Source organism: Anabrus simplex, chromosome 9, assembly GCF_040414725.1.
Source record: "Anabrus simplex isolate iqAnaSimp1 chromosome 9, ASM4041472v1, whole genome shotgun sequence".
Classification (NCBI taxonomy): Eukaryota; Metazoa; Arthropoda; class Insecta; order Orthoptera; family Tettigoniidae; genus Anabrus; species Anabrus simplex.
This window is the reverse complement of record NC_090273.1, coordinates 11884268-11901184: the sequence shown is the minus strand read 5'-3', so window position 1 is coordinate 11901184 and position 16917 is coordinate 11884268. Positions and strand designations below refer to the sequence as shown.

Below are 16917 nucleotides of genomic sequence, written 5' to 3'. Positions count from 1 at the left end.
AAGATGACTTGCAATCTGCTCTCTAAGATTTTCTCAAGAATCTTAAGCCCATGAGAAAGGAGTGTTATTCCCCAGTAGTTGGAGCATTTTCAGCAATTTCCTTTCTTAAACAAGGGGTAATGACACTCTTCCTCCAATCAGTACGTATCTCGCCATCTTTCCAAACTGCATTGAGCACTCTGTGTAGCCGCTGTAAATCCTGGACTCCTGCTGCTTTAATAGATTGAATAGCTTTATATTAGTACTGACAAGGCGGACATGATCTTTACCTGTGATTTTTCAGTGTTGTTATTAGATAAGTCAATCGTCATCCTCCTCCCCTCATCCAGCTCCTGCCAGGTCAGAGGATTTACGGCACTCCTCCTCCTTCCTCTCTCCTTCCACCATTTTGTCCCAGTCCAGGTTTCTTCTTGCACTTCTGTTTATGGACTCAATCCACCTTGTTCTAGATCTCCCTCTCACACTCGTTCCCTCCAACTTCATCTCCATGACCTGTTTTGGTATTCTTTTCTCCTCCATCCTCTTCACATGTCCAAACCATCTTTGTTTACTCCTATCAATTCTCTCATTTAGGTTTTCCATTCTGACCTTTCTCACATCTTTGTTTCTCAATCTGTCTTTCCTATCATACTTCTTAGGTATTCCATTTCATTGGCCTGAATTCTACACTCCTCACTACTTGTCACTGTCCAGATCTCAGCTGCAGAGGTCAATGTGTGAACGTTATCTCTTTACCCTTCCTTGATACTTCCTTATTTCAGACAAGGTTTTTTACACTGCTATAAATCTTTGCACTGTTGCACCCTCTTGCTAATCTCCATGTCCAGCCTTGTTTCTGTATTAATTTACTCCCTAGGTATTTGAAACTGTCAACAATTTCAAGGTTTTGACCACCAATTTTCACAATTCCTTACCCTTGTCTTTCTCCTCTTGATATCAGCATGGTCTTGCTTTTCTCTGCACTGATGTTTCATACCATACTTTTCAGTTTTCTTGTTTCAGTACATAAAATTGTTCTTGCCGTTCTTTATTGTTTATTCCCCACTCCACAATATCGTCTGCAAATAGTAATAACTTCATCACCCCGATGCTACCTTTATCTCCTTTACAATTTTGTCCATAACCATTAGAAACCTTTTAACTTCATGTGACGCAAGTTTTATTACGAATTGTATCATTTAAACTTAGAAATAAGTGGTGTTTTAACATTATAGTATGTTTTATCAAAGTAAGGTGCTTCTGCAGCTGAAGATGGCCTCTAATAGGAACCAACACCGGTACTGCAAAATGTATTAAATACATCTAAATAAAATAAATTTAAAAAGTATTGAGTAGGTGAGAAATTCAGCTTTATAACTGATTTTTTGAACGATCTATACAGGGCTAATGAAGCTAATAAACTACAATAAGGAAAATAGTATTTTTTGAAATAAACTCTTTCATGCTATGAAATACTTTATGTACCCTTTTCTGATGCCAATAAATTTTTCATGGAATTGGATTATCTGTTTTTTAATTTTTTTGTGCATGTCCCCCCCTTAGCCTACACGCCCTCAGACTACAGAAATGTGTATTTATTAAATAATTCTTTTCATCAATCTTCGCTACTTTTCTGTGTTTATTCTTTGTGTGATCCTATCCTCCCTTCTGCTTTCCCATCTTTGATTTTAACTGGCTGTATTTCATCACACATAGCCATAGGTCCTCCAGAATTCAAATCGTTGGAATATAACTTTTCATTTCAAAATCGGACATGTACTGGTCTCATTACTAATATCAACAAGAGAAACTCAAATGCTCTTTACAAATTAATGTGGCTTTTCAGCCTGTAAAAAAGTAAACTCGTGTTCTCACGTACCATCTCCACCGTGTACCAGCCCTCCTGCCATTCATAAATTTTTGGCTCCTTAGGATGGCAGCTAAAAACGCTAACCGTTACGCTACAGGTCTGTGTCCCACAGTAACAGTAAGTAATGGATGATAGCAGCTTAGTAAAGAAAAATGTTCATTATTTACTGAAAGGACAGTTCCTTTGTCCAACCCTTGTCCCGTTTCTCTATGGGGTCAGGTATGAGGTGAGATGAATCTGTTACGGCGCGTTTTTATGACTAGATGCCCTTCCTGACGTCAACCTCATCAGAGGAGTTAATGAGATGAAATGAATGACGTGATATATGACAGCAGGAAGGGTGATGGTGAAACCCGGTGCCAGCACATAGCCTACTCCTGTCGAAAGCAACAAGGGGTCTGCTCAAGGCTTAACATCTCCAACTGATGGATGAATCGCCATCAATGTCGTATGCCCTCACTCCATATGAGCACTGCGGAGAGGTTTGGAATTTAATCCAGGCTTTTTGCACGCAATCTAGTGATTAGAAATTGTATACCACCACCTCCGCTACCCTGCCGGCCAACATTTTGACGGTGAAAATTTGTTCGACCAACGGGACTCGAACTGGCTAACCACGGTGTCAGACCAGGCAGGCTATTTTCTGAAGTGACAGCAACATTCATAATTGTTCATGGCACGACTAATTTACGCAAAGAAAACACTACTGCACATACATGGGCATGATTTAAAGTGATTTGATAGAATCTGAGAATATTCTTGTAGAATGAAACATGTCATTCTTAGTTTAATAGTGTGTAGTTCTTACAGATATGTTATAGTGTTTTGAACTAGTGTGTTCGACAGCCTGAAAAGTTTTTAAGTTACATTAACTAAGTCGACACTGGGAAGTATGGCTTACTTCTTAACAAAGTTTACAAACAAATCAGTCATTTGGTTATGGTACACTGTAGCCACCAAAATACAATGAAAGAATAATTAAACAACTGTGATGAAAAATGTTAGTTTATATATATATATATGTTAGTTTATATATATGTTATAGTTGCGTGCGAACACAAGTTGGCAGGACAAGTTGGTTCAAAATAACTAGTGGGCTGAGACAGGGAAGTGTTCTATCACCAATCCAGTTTACAATAGTAATGGATGACATCATGAGAACAGCAAAAGCAGCATATGGAGGAAGAGAAATGAATATGATGTTATTTGCAGATGATATTGTGATTTGGGGAGAAGACGACAGGAAGGTTCAAGAACAGTTGAACGTGGTGAATGGGAAGATCGAAGAATGTGGATTGAAAATAAGTGTAGAAAAGAGTAAAACTCTTGTTATGACTACAGGGGAAAAAGAAGGGAAAGGTCAGATTAGACTTGCAGACAAGCCCCTGGAAGCAGTGGAAACTTTTAAATACCTGGGGAGTGAATTAATGGAGAATGCTCGACTGGATGCTGAGATTAGTAAAAGGATTCAAGCTGGAAGTTGTTTCTATCATAGTGTAAGAAACATGTTATGGGAAAAAGATGTGCCAATGGAAGCAAAGGATACTATGTACAAGATGTATTACGTACCCATAACAACTTACGGAGCAGAAACTTGGACAATGACAAAGAAGGATGAGAGTCGAATACAGGCAGCCGAAATGAAGTTCTTGAGGAGTATGATACAGAAGAGTAGAAGAGACAAAATAAGGAATGAGAAAATCCGGGAAGAAATTGGAGTGGAAAAAATGAATGATAGAATAGAGAAGAGCCGACTAAGATGGTTTTGGCACATAAAGCGAATGAGCGATGAAAGAATGCCAAAAAAGGTAATGGAAATGCAAATCCAAGGAAGGAGAGGCCGTGGACGACCACGATTGAGATGGAAGGATACCATCCAACGCAGCATTATAGAAAGAAACCTGGACTGGGACACAGTGTTGGAGGAGGAGCAGTGGAAAGACCGAAGAAAGTGGAGAGGAACCATATTTCCCCCTACCCGGCTACAGCTGGATAAAGGGAAAAGATGATGATGATATTCTAAGAAAATATCCTTTAATTTTTTTGAGTAAAAGGTCACATGTAACACTTGAATCAGCAAATAAGTTTCCTCAATTGTTGAATACAACTTTCATGGTTACAGTATCATTTTATACTTTTCCAAACAACCAATTCAAATATATGTCGAGTTTAGACCTGCACACAAATAACAACGCCATGCACAGTTCAATGTTTATTAATTTTCTCAAGTGCTAACATATTCTTTATACATGTACAGGTTCACGTAATCTTACCAGTCTCGCTGGATTTCGAGCTGGAACTTCTATGTTTCTTAGGACCCCATATCCGAATAGTGCAATCATCAGATACAGACGCCAACATCTGATGGAATACTGGATTCCAATGTACGCAGTTCACCGTTCTAGTGTGTCCCGTGAGGGTGGCAATGGGCAATTCCCGTTTAACATGCCACACGTACACTTTGTTATCTGCAATTCCAAAAAGAGTAAACATTTTTTTCTTTAGAAAGGATAAACTACCAAGCAGAGATGCACAATGTCAACTTTGAAGGAGAAAAGTTATATTTTTTATTTACCTGCTTTTCATAAATTAAAAATATGTGGCATTACAAATGCAATAAAACTTAGCTCACATTTATACAGACAAAGATTTTAGTCAGACAATACATACTAGAAAAAAATAACTCAAATATTTTGGCCTGGTAACAGTAAATATTCTCCTTGACCTGCGACTAATATATTAATTTCTATACACAACAAAATCATTACTATTTAATGTTATTTCTTAAGTTGAATTTTGAAAAACTGCATTCCATTACAAAAGTGATCTCTAGTAACCTTATAAACCTTATCCAATCTGAGAGCTCTCTTTGAAGACAGGCAAACAAAAAGTGTATACGTATAGAACAGCAACGTCATAGTTGTCTATCATCTTTGGGATTGAGAAATTCTCCTTTCCATCACTTCCATGTCATCACATTCCTTAAAATTATGACACTGCCTTTACTTTCAACTTTTTGCAGCTATGTAAACTATTCAGTTCTAGAATTATTTTGCATCTTTCAATTTTCTCAATGTTTTCTCAATGCAAGTTTATGTAACTGAGTGGCACGACAAGTACCTCCAATACCATATCATAATACTGAAGCCGTTTCTTAACTCGTGCAACAAAGCAAGAATTATAATATAATTAAATAATGTGCATACATAATTATCATTCTTTGGACATCTTATCAGAACACCTGACACCAGAATTGGCAGAAGAATAATAATTGAAAAATTATGGAGTAGCAAGACCAAGATTAAATGGATCACGGAAAATAAGGAGGATATTAAAGAACTACAAATAACAATAAACAATCTCAAAAACAAAACACCAAGATCAATAAAAGGTCTAATGGGAGGGTATTTTCAACAGAACAAAGGAAAGCAGCAACTCTCAGAATGAAAAAATATTGGGCTGATAGGAAATCAAGAAATTTTTGTATAATTGACTAGAGTGGTCCAATGTAGGCCATAAAATGTAAAATAAATAAATAAATTATGGCAATGTACAAAAGGGTGCACACCTTCACTTCCACTGGCCACAAAGTCTTGATTGACACCTCCGAAGCAACTATGGATGGTGAAATGTCCCTGAGTGACTCCCTGAAACTTGCGCACCAGACAGCGGTCTTGAAGATCCCATAAATGAACTCCTTGAGTAGCTACGTTGAGGAGAGCCAATCTGTCTGTGGCATTTACTGAGAATGCCATTACTGGGTGGTCCTCCTGAAGACTAAGAAATGGTCTCCACATTAAACAACTTACAGGTATATCCACAACGTTTCATGAAATACGTCACACACCTTGAAAGTCAACAGTGTCAAGTAGTCAAATCACTTACATATTAGAATCTGTTAAATCGTCGAAGTTGTAGCTCCGTACACGATGATGGGTGTCGGCAGCAAGCACCGTCTTGCCATCGCTGCGACACCAAAGGCAGTTAACACGTACACCCTCCCAAGAATCCAGAACATTACCTTCCAAATCCTGGAACATTCAGAGAATTGAGCGTTAACTGAAAGACTGAAGATAATCTACATCTGGGGGGGGGGAAAAATATGTTGTTTCTTTTCTTTTCATTTCATACACTTACAAAGGTAAACAGACAACCCGAAATGTAATTGAATACCTTACAAAGAATTATAAAACAGTAACATATTGACAATCAACTTCACCAAGCTTAACCCTTGCAGGTGGTGGGAATTTAAGGCAGTAAGTGGCAGAAATTTTGAAGAAGGAAAAAAGGAAATTATGAATATGTCTGCAAAGATTACTTAATCAAGCAAATATACTTCAAAGTTACTACGTATCTTGTGACAGGTGTGCAGCATAGTTGCCTCTAGGGTAACCACAGTCCCAAATTTTATGGGACAATGCTGTATTTGGATACTTTTAGACTGTCCCACTTGGGGTAGCATTCGTCCTGCAAATATGTTTTTATGTCTTTGTGCAGTGATCTTTCAGTCTAGTCCAATCTTAGAGACAGGCTTCATGTGGATACATTTGAAGCAGAGCTTCAAGTAAAAATAAACTTCAGTATGGAATGTAAAGACTTTTTATGTACTGTATTCAATGACAAAAGACATTTTTGCATGTGCAAGAAGTAACAAAAGGCACAGATGTAAATGAAATATATTATGTGATTCCAGAAATATGTTCACAGGCCTACAAACTTGAGACGTAAGTTATATTCTTTTTTTTTTTTCAGGTTTCCTGATTCCCCCCCAATAATCTTGGTCAGCATTAATGTTTTACACCTGTCTTGATGTAAACCAGATGTGGATGGTTCTGTGTTAAGGTGTTGACAAAACACCCAAACACCCAGTCTCTGAGCCAGATGAATTAACCAATACAAGGCCTGACTGAGAATCAAACCCGGAGCTTTCTGAACTAAAGGACATTTGCTGACCATTCAGCCAATGAACCTGACTAGTATTTTCTAATTGAAAATGTAAAATCAGTTCTAAATAACAAAGAATGTAAGAAAAGAGGATTGAATTAAAACTCATTTTATGCTGACTTGTGCCCTGCTTTTTTTTTTTTTTTAAACACATCTTTTATTCCTCACCTAGTCATTGCCCTTGTATCTTGCCATGCAAGGGCCCATATTTATTTTTCCTGCAATTATATACTAAGTTTTAATTTTTAGCATTCTCAGATTTTAGCTCTATTAGTAAGTATAGCAATGTCTAGTGCTGGCAAGGTGTATAGATAGGGATGAGCACACACTTTCCATATCCTGCAATGCTTCAAAAAACTTCTGCTTTTCTCACGTATGGCATGAGGTAATACCGTAACAGAAGACAAAAACCTTCAACTCGGATTTAGTGCATTATAAACCAGGGAGGAAATCCTTTCCTCAAAACAATATATTTGATCAGAAACTGCAGACCATGGACAGTAAAATAATATATACATATGTGTCTAATTTTCTCAAGAACACCATGTGTGTTTTTCACAGCAGTCATTGCCAGCAGGGCTCAATTCCCTTTTATGAAATTCATGTTCAGTACAGTCAAGCAGTCAAGTCTTTATCTTTTATCCAGGAGTCCATTTTCACACAAATCTACCCTAATCACATATGTTCCATCTGATTATTTAAAACTTTTATCCTGCTGTTGCACTGTTAAGTACAAGGTTTGCATTCATAAGCTCTCCTTAGCTACAGCAGCTAGCTTATAAACTTCTCTACTGAAGTGCCAGACCGAGAGCGCTGGCCTTCTGAACCCAACTTGGCAGGTGCTCAAATATGTCGACCTCCTGTAGGTAAAGTTAACTAATGAAAAAGGTTCCACCTGATCGATACTTTCCTTTTTTTAATTTTATTACTTGGCCTTCGGCTAAATTTTTGTCATTAAAACTTACAGTACATGTTTCGATTGCTTAGCAATCATCATCAGCTGTTTCACATAATGCTTAGGTAAAAAATAGCATAAAACAATTCCATAATTAAGATTAAAAATGATGTTAGTAAGGAACAATTAGGTGGTGGGGGAGTGGGGCAGTTGTTAGTTAAAGATAAAAACTTATACAAATTAAAAAACTATTTTGTAATTAAAGTCTTTGGTTTCATTCTATGTCACTGCACTGGTTATTTATTAAATTACACGTCCTCGTCACACCGCTTCTACACAAGGTCGAGAACGGCAGAGATAGATACAAACTCGCAAACATCGGAACAAGAACAAATTGGACAGGGTTACAGGTCGTACACCAAACATCCCAACTTAACGATTTACGAATAGAATTTGTATAACTGAACAATTGGATAGGGGTCGTACTCCAAACTATCCAACTTAACGAAACCTGAATAATTCGACCAACAATAAACATAATCTCCTCCACCGGACAGTAACGAGATACAAACAAGAAAGGTCTAGCAAAAGAAGGAACATTACACAACCAAGACAAGTTTGCAAGAGCATCATACTAAAAACCATTGAATTTAATAAATAACTGGCACGTAAAATAGTAAAATAACTCCAGCGGGAAAAAAGTTCCGACACCCCAGCGGCTCTGCTCTGAAAACTGTAATGGTACTTGCCAATGAAATTATTATTGTCCATCAAAGCTCCTTCACCCCCCCCCCCCCCACTAGTGGCTTTACGTCGCACCGACACAGATAGGTCTTATGGCGACGATGGGGTAGAAAAGGCCTGGGAGTTGGAAGGAAGCAGGAAACCACGGAAAACCATCTTCAGGGCTGCTGACAGTGGGATTCGAACCCACTATCTCCCGGATGCAAGCTCACAGCCGCGCGCCCCTAACCACATGACCAATTCGCCCAGTAAGAGCCTTTCTTTTAGGATTGTTAGTTCCTATATGAAGCACTAACACTTTCACTGCAGCTGAACTTGGTACCAGTCACAAGCCTGGACAAACGGGGAGGGTTGGTATCAGAATGGCATCAAGTTGTAAAAATCTGCCAAAAGCACAATGGAACCCTGTAAATAACCTCACCAGTGTCCAGTGAGAACTACGCAAAAACTAATCCATCAAGGATAGACCCGACTCTTTAGAGTGAGCCCCTTCTACATTGGTAGTATGTCCGGAGGAGGAAGAGAACTAGCCAATTTCATGTAGTAAAGGAGGAGAGACATACTCTGTGTGCAAGAGACAGGGAGGAGGATAAAATCTACTCAACATATGGGGGGAGGGGGATGGAGACTGCATAATCTTGATAAGATTGTGGAAGACATGCTTAGAGATAGGTAACAGGAGAGGTGATAGACAGCAGACACAAAGCATTTTCCACAAGGAAAATCTGCAATACTCAAAGATGATGCAAGCTTGTCTCAAAATGACTGTTCATTAGTATTAAACAATCTTTGACCACGAAACTGATGGCTCTCTCACAATTCTGTCCTAATCTAAAGTGAGGAACTAGAATAGCCTATTAATGTCAATGTTGCTCACCCTTTACAAGTACTTACACACTGGTAGAACTGTCCTCTAATGCCTCCTGTAACAAATTTCTTGCCGTCTCTATGCCAGGAACAGGAAGTTAAAGAGTCTTCAGCCGATTGAGACATCTTTACTCTGAGGTCATCCGATTCTATGTTCCATATCCACAGCTCAGGACAGTCTTCGGGCCCACAAGCGATGAGATGAGTGCTGTCTGGACTCCAAGCAATGTACGCCACCCCGTAGGAGTGGCCCTCCAGCGTCTTCCGATGGGTGCAAGTCAGCGTCTCCTGCACATTGCAGGGAGGCACCAGTCAGTAGGGCAAACCTAAAACAGACCGCCTGGCTAAGGGGGTCTCTGCGACTTGGCAAACGTCGCTTTATATTGCTGGTATATACTGTCCTACCCATTTAGATTACAGAGTTGACTATGTTAAAATATCACAGGTAAAAGCAAAATTAGACTTTACTAGAATATTTTAGTCACAAAAAGAACACATTACTTTCAACCACAATTTTCTTTTTATCATATCAGATTATCATAGGTTGCAAATAAAATCAAAAGTAGACTTTTCTGCAATCTTTATATATATAAAATAACACATTATTTCCTCGCACAATTTTCTTTTAACATATCAAATTAACTTATGAATGATGCACAACAATGCAAATTAGGAAATAGAAATATCAGAAATGAGAAGACGTTCCTCCTAATCAGAGCAAAAACCAGTTCGACAAGAACACGAAGGGTGACTTATGAGAACTATTCATGTAGAAAATTGTGTTTCAAGCAAAAGCTGGAAAAGTCTGCTCAAGGAATGGGATAAACCCCAAAGGAAGTAGTAGTAGTAATGTGCATTTGTTTCCAGATAATATAACTTAAAAGCTTTTCAGTCTAAATACAAAGAGAACACTTAGAACACTATACAATATATTCAATTTTTTACCTCAGGTATTTTATACTTCGTGTTTGACAAACTGAAAAGCTTATAAATTATATTAACTGAGTCAACACTGAAAAAGAACGGCTTTATTAAATTATTTTAAAAAATAAAGTTGTTTTCAGGACAAGACCAACATAATCGACAGAAATATATCAAAAGTTGGAACTATTTTAAAAAGTCACTTATAATTTCTTATATCACTGTGCCAAATTCTTTGTACAAAAACAAAGAAGGAAGAGGGAAAATAGTGCTAGTCTGGTAAAAATTACAGAACAGGTTACAAAAACCAATTCCATACCAAACCTAATCATTTTCCATCACCCACATGTAATCCTATAATATCAAATGATTTACTACTAATTTACTTCATCATGGTTTACAACAAGCAGCCACAGAGCTCTTGCAATACGTGATGAACAAGTCTTTTTTTTATGGGTAAGTTTTATGAAATACTGAGTGACATCGTAGTCAGGGTCAACAGCAAGGAGTGGAGAGTGCTGATGGGAGATTTCAATGCGAGAGTTGGAAATAGAATTGAAGGATATAAGAAGGTGATGGATACATGAGGGGAAGATCTAGAAGCCAGCAGGAATGGGAAGCGTTTACTGGACTTCTGTGCTAGTATGGGACTAGCAGTTACAAGTACATTCTACAAACACAAAGCTATTCATCGCTTCAAAAGGAGGATAGGGGCACCAGATCCATAATACACTATATCATAACAGATTTTGAATTCAGGAAATCTGTTAGAAATGTGCAGGTGTTCCAGGGATTTTTCAATGGGGAAGACCACCACCTGACCTGTAGAGAACTAAGTATCGCTAGGCCTAGGATAGAGAAAGTGAAATCTGTCTGTAGGCTATTAAAGGTAGAGAAGCTCCAGGAGAAAAAAAAAATTAGAAGTACACGGATATACTGCATTTACGCGAATAATCCCTGCACCCTAATTTTAGGAAGAATAATTTTGAAAGAAATGAAATGAAATGAACTAAAATTCCTTCTAGTGAAAGAGTAATGTAGGCATAAACAAAGATTTCATATCACTCCTAGAGTTTCATGTGGTCTTTCTTCAAATATGAACATGACGGATATAACTACTTTGACTGAACATATCTGAGAAGATAAAAATGCATTATCACTGCTATAAAATATATCTGTCATGAAAATTGGCAAGTAGGCCTTCTTACATGACAGGTATTTCATTAATATGAACTTGCAATAGATTGGAAGATTCTTTATATCTTGCATCACAAGATTCCTCTCCTAAATTACTTACAAATCACATGTTTAAAACACTTCTCCCACAATATTCTTTTTACTCAGAGAGTAACACAACCAGTGGTGGATAATTCTTTTTGTGCAATGTAAACACTTGGAACAGAAACACCTACAAACTCGTTTGTTAGTTTTCTCTTTTTTTTTTTTTTTTTTTTTTTTCCAAGCTACTTTACGTTGCACTGATACAGATAGGTCTTATGGCAACGATGGGACAGGAAAGGGCTACGAGTGGGAAGGAAGCGTCCGTTGCCTTAAGGTACAGCCCCAGCATTTGCCTGGTGTGAAAATGGGAAACCACGGAAAACCATCTTCAGGGCTGCCAACAGTGGGGTTTGAACCCACTACCTCCGGAAAACTGGATACTGGCCGCACTTAAGCGACAGCAGCTATCGAGCTCGGTGGTTCGTTAGTTTTGCGATACAGTAAAACCTCGTTAATTCAAAGTCGTAGGGACGCAAAAATGTGACTTTGAATTAAGTGATTTCAAATTAACCACCAACTCTTCATAAACAGAAATGCCAATCCTTGCCGTATCACAAAATATTCGAAGACCCGTTACTGCATGCAATTAACATGTATTCACAGTTTAAACTTTTCAAATGCCATGAAAAAAAAAATTCCAAAATGTATCCAACAAGGCGCATTTACAGTATTCAAAGAACGCACTTGGATAAGTCACTGGCAAACATAACCTCAATCTATGAAGGAAAAAAAGAAAAAAATATGATTCAAGGATTAGGAGAAATCAATGTTAGTTCACCTGTGCAAGTGTTTTATTCATTGTACGGAAAGTACCTGTTGCCCTTAAAAGCACTGTGGTTTATCGAACATTCCTATGACGAGGGGAGGGAGTAGGAAGTCTCTCGTTTCCGTCTGCATTGCAATACAGTACAGCGACCCTATCTCCCTTAAAACCTCAAGTCTGTTTGATCTCGGCATTCGGAAAAAAGACGCTGTTTCATCAGCATTGACAATATTGTTTGGTGCGTACGAATTGATAATAATTATGAACCACGCTGTTTTGCCAACTGTCGGCATCACCAGTGTTCGCGGATTCTGTTTCTCCGCACACTGCCTGCTATGTGATATTGTGATATTCCTTAAAAGGCTGAATAGTAATGAATTATGATTTCACTCAAACTTAGCAACTACGAAATGCACTGTAGATGCATAGAAGCAAGTGAAAGTGCGGAAAGCTACCCCTGCACGTTCCGGAAGACGCGTTCTATCGTGATGCTGAGAAAATGTTAATTAATCTCTAAAAACTATTTTTTTTTAATTTATAAACAGTTTTGAATTAAAAGTCTGAATTGTTTTCCATTTTAATATGACATATGGGGCCAGTTTTCTTCCAATATCGAAGACTATGGGCCATTTTCTCCAAATCGAGTTAAACCTGGTATAAATTAAACCCGTTTAACTTTAGTACCTAGTTTAAAGTTGCGTCCATTTTCTCCACCAATTTCTGACACTCGTTTAGTTTAAACGGGCGAGCTGCCGTTGGCGCTAACGTTGGCTGCACTGAAGGAATAGTCGAAGGCATGGTCGATTGGAATTGGCCAATCAGAGCCAAGTAATTCAATGACCGACATTTTTGTAATAATATCAGCTGTTTGTGGCGAATTAATGCTATCGTACGTAGTGAATAAAGAACAAATTCGGCGGGATATTAGCTTTACTGATAAATAAATTGTTTACATTTGTGCGAAGTGTTGTGTCATATAATTCTACCTATGGCTGTCTACAATTTATTGGAACGCACTTTTATTTCTTATTTTTCTCTGTCATGCTTTACCATAAACAAGTACCGTGGGCCTAATACGTGTCTTTTGATGTCTGTATTGTCTTACGGAACACACAGGAACGTTGAAATATTAAAATCCTGGTCTTTCAGCAATAGGCCTACGGTATTCCTTTCCTCAGAAAATCAACATTTATGTGAATTTCAAGTAAACAAATTCCAAGCATGCTCGGGATCTATCTCCTATCAAAATCCATCGCCCTCGGCTGGGATCAATCTCACAAACCTTGGATCCAGCAGACAGACCACTGAGGATGTATTATTTGGAGATGTATTACTTGATTCCATATTCGTTTATAACATAACCAAGTTCGCGATATGTCGTACTGTATGCATAATACTCTTCTCCCTATAGCATTAATATTTCTATTGCTGGTATGCTGGCAATAGATACGATGAAACATTCTTAACTATAATCTATTCTATTACAAGTTTACTAGCAAGCATGAAATACTTTATTGTTTTTCTGATCCTATAAATATATAATCTAGCGATTAGAAATTGTATACCACCGCCTCTCCTACCGTGCCGGTCAACATTCTGATGGTAAAAATATTTTCGACAAATTAGATTCGAACCGCCTTGTCACGGATTCGGGCGATGCTGACTTCACGCTTTAGCGACCACAGCCACAGGTACCGATGAAAAGCGGACGTATTACACGACTTATGTAGGAATATTTTTATGCTTCACATTACAGTATTCATACCACGAACAGTATTTTACAGTATATAATATAAGGGGACTGCAATTTAAGGTCTGTGGTCCCCGTTGTTAATGAAAAAAATGCCTGCTGCATCATATCTTAAAGCAACCAGAATCATTGCTTCTAGCGAAATAGCATTATTTCGTGCAGTTGACGTTTTAAATGAATCCTTCTTCGATACTAGACAATCCTTGCTGTTCGCTTATGAATTATAAATCCATCAAAGAACTCCGTTACATCCGATTTTCCAAGATTGTAAACTTTTGTTGGAACGCGGCTTCTTAACCTCTCTTGCACATCAAAATTATTTCCTATTTAACCAAAGACTTCAATAAATTCTCCCATTTTTCTAATGCTAATACTAGGTTTTAATTTTAGTACGTTTTTCGTTAAAGTGCTGCAGTACTGGTAGTCAAAACTAACCCTTCTATTAAGAAAATCACAGATACGTTAATAAAATGTCAAGAAAGTTGAATATAAACAGCAGTTTAAACCAACAATATAGAAGGTTTAACTCTGAGCCAGGTTTAAACTTGATACAAAGTTTAAACCAATATGGGGAAAATGAATGTTAGTTTAAACTCAGACTTAAACCAGATTAAAATAAACCTAGTTTAAACTCATTTGGGGAAAACGGCCCTATGTGATGCAGGAGCGTGTTGCCAACCTTGACGCAAACAAAACCCACACCCAATTTCGTGCCTCAATTTTTTTTTAAATATGCGGGGATTACTCGCATAAATATGGTAATTAGAGAAGAGACCAAACAACAGACAGTAAGCAGGTTCAAGACATAGAACGAGAATGCATGACATACAGTGATGCTGTAGTAGAAACAGCAAGTGTCTCGGAACAACTGCGTGTAAAGATATGAAAAAGCGAACATCTTGGTGAAATGATGAAGTGAGGGCGGCCTGCAAATGTAAAAGAAGGCGTATCAGAAATAGCTCCAAACAAGTGTACATAGATGGAAAAAAATGAAATGGCGTATGGCTTTTAGTGCCGGGAATGTCCAAGGACATGTTCAGCTCGCCAGGTGCAGGTCTTTCAATCTTATGTTAATTTCAAGGACACTTCCTCTAAAGCATTACTTTGTCAATTTTATATTTTTCATCTAAACTGTGTTATGTGGCTGAAGATGTTGATAATATACGAAACATGTACCACTTTTGACCAATAAAAATTGCCTTAGGCAATCATTGTATCGACTAGGTGGAAAATAAATAAATACTTCATTGTGAATCTATTGAAGTGCGATACGGACCATGAAGCTGATTTTATGTAATTGACAGCTGTAGGCGACCTGCGCATCGTGATGAGGATGAAATGATGAAGACGCATACCGTATAATTACGAATACCACCCGCACTTTTTTCCCCAAATTATTGGTTCTAAATCCTGGGTGTGGGTCGTATTCAAGCAGTTCATTCTCGTAAATATTTACAACGTTTACATGGAGTATTGAAATAGATTTGAATACAGTTACCGTACTCGATATAGCACATGTAAACGGGCATTCAAGTCTTAGTGTGTTTTAGTTGCGTTCTAGAAAACAAGATAGATGTTTTTCTCAACACTGTTACAGTGGCATGTAAACGCGAAATGTAAGATAATGAAATATGGTAAATCAAAGAATATGGGTAAATATGCGGTAAATATGAAAGCTGCGGGTGCTCGATTGTAATTTGTTTCACAAGTGTTGCTGGCATGCTGGGTGCGCGAATAGCTGATCTCGCGAGATTTCGTACTTTGTGAGAGTCGAGACTGTTGGTTACGGAAGTCTACCTTGCTCACATATCTGTCCCGTGAAAGTCCTGTCTCGATAGTAAGCGATGGATTCAAAACGGCGTCTGTGGTCATTTACTGTGCATGAGAAACTTAAAGTTGTAAGCGAAGCTGAAATATATAGAAATTGTGCCGTTGGTAGAAAGTACGATATTGATGAATCGTGGACGATATTCGTGACTGGCAGAAGAATGAGGAAAAACTTCTGAAAAGTAACGGTGATCGCAGAGCGTTCCGTGGGCAGAGTGCAGTGTTTCAGGAAATTGAAAAACGACTCCACAAATTTGTGATAAAAAAACGTGAGTTAGGATATGGTGTTTCTAGTGAAATGTGTCAATTGAAAGCACTGGAGATCTCAAAAGAACTCAAAACACAGGGTTTTACTGCAAGCCACGGATGGAGCCGACACTTTTATCGGAAGGGATTGTGCATTCGGAGACATACGTCTATTTCCCAATGTCTACCAGGGGCGTATGAAGAAAAATTAATGGCCTTTCAGCGTCAAATTATTAATTTGTGGGAGCAAAATTCTTATTTGCTGTTGCAAACTGGGAAAGCTGACCAGACACCTGTCTATTTTGAAATGCCGTTTGAAAATACAGTGGATACGAAGGGTTCTAAAAGTATAACCATCAGAACAGGTCGTAACGAAAAGCAACGATGTACGGTAATATTGTATGTATTAGCGGATGGAACCAAACTTCCTCCATATTTGGTTCTGAAAAGGAAAACACTTCTGAAAGGAAACTTGCTGTCCAGTGTTATTGTTAGAACACACGAGTCCAGCTGGATGGACAGTGCATTAGTTGAGGACTGGGTGAAGTGCGTTTGGCAACCTTGCCCAGGAGCTTTTTTACAAAAACAAAAATGCTTGTGATGGACAGTTACCGAGGACATACAACTGACGCCGTAAAAGATATGATGAGAAAAGGAAAAACCGATCTTGTGATAATTCCTGGAGGACTCACTTCTATTCTACAGCCGTTGGATGTGTGCGTGAACAGGCCTTTCAAAACTGCAATGAAACAGTTGTACACCGAATGGATGTCAGATGGTGATCGCACGTTAACACCAACCGGACGAGTGAAGAGGCCTGAAGTGGGACT

At 38.2% G+C, this 16917-nt stretch overlaps 1 protein-coding gene across 3 annotated transcripts in view; it reads right to left on the bottom strand.

Moving 5' to 3' along the window:
• Nucleotides 1-16917, bottom strand: part of LOC136881201 (WD repeat-containing protein 26) — a 158063-nt gene that overhangs the window by 12545 nt on the left and 128601 nt on the right. For all 3 annotated transcript variants that reach the window (XM_067153909.2, XM_067153910.2, XM_067153911.2), the window contains 4 exons: nucleotides 9327-9587; nucleotides 5735-5880; nucleotides 5418-5626; nucleotides 4123-4317 (listed from right to left, as the gene is read on the bottom strand). In XM_067153909.2, the coding sequence (XP_067010010.2) occupies nucleotides 4123-4317; nucleotides 5418-5626; nucleotides 5735-5880; nucleotides 9327-9587 (811 nt within the window). The remainder of the gene's footprint in view (nucleotides 1-4122; nucleotides 4318-5417; nucleotides 5627-5734; nucleotides 5881-9326; nucleotides 9588-16917) is intronic.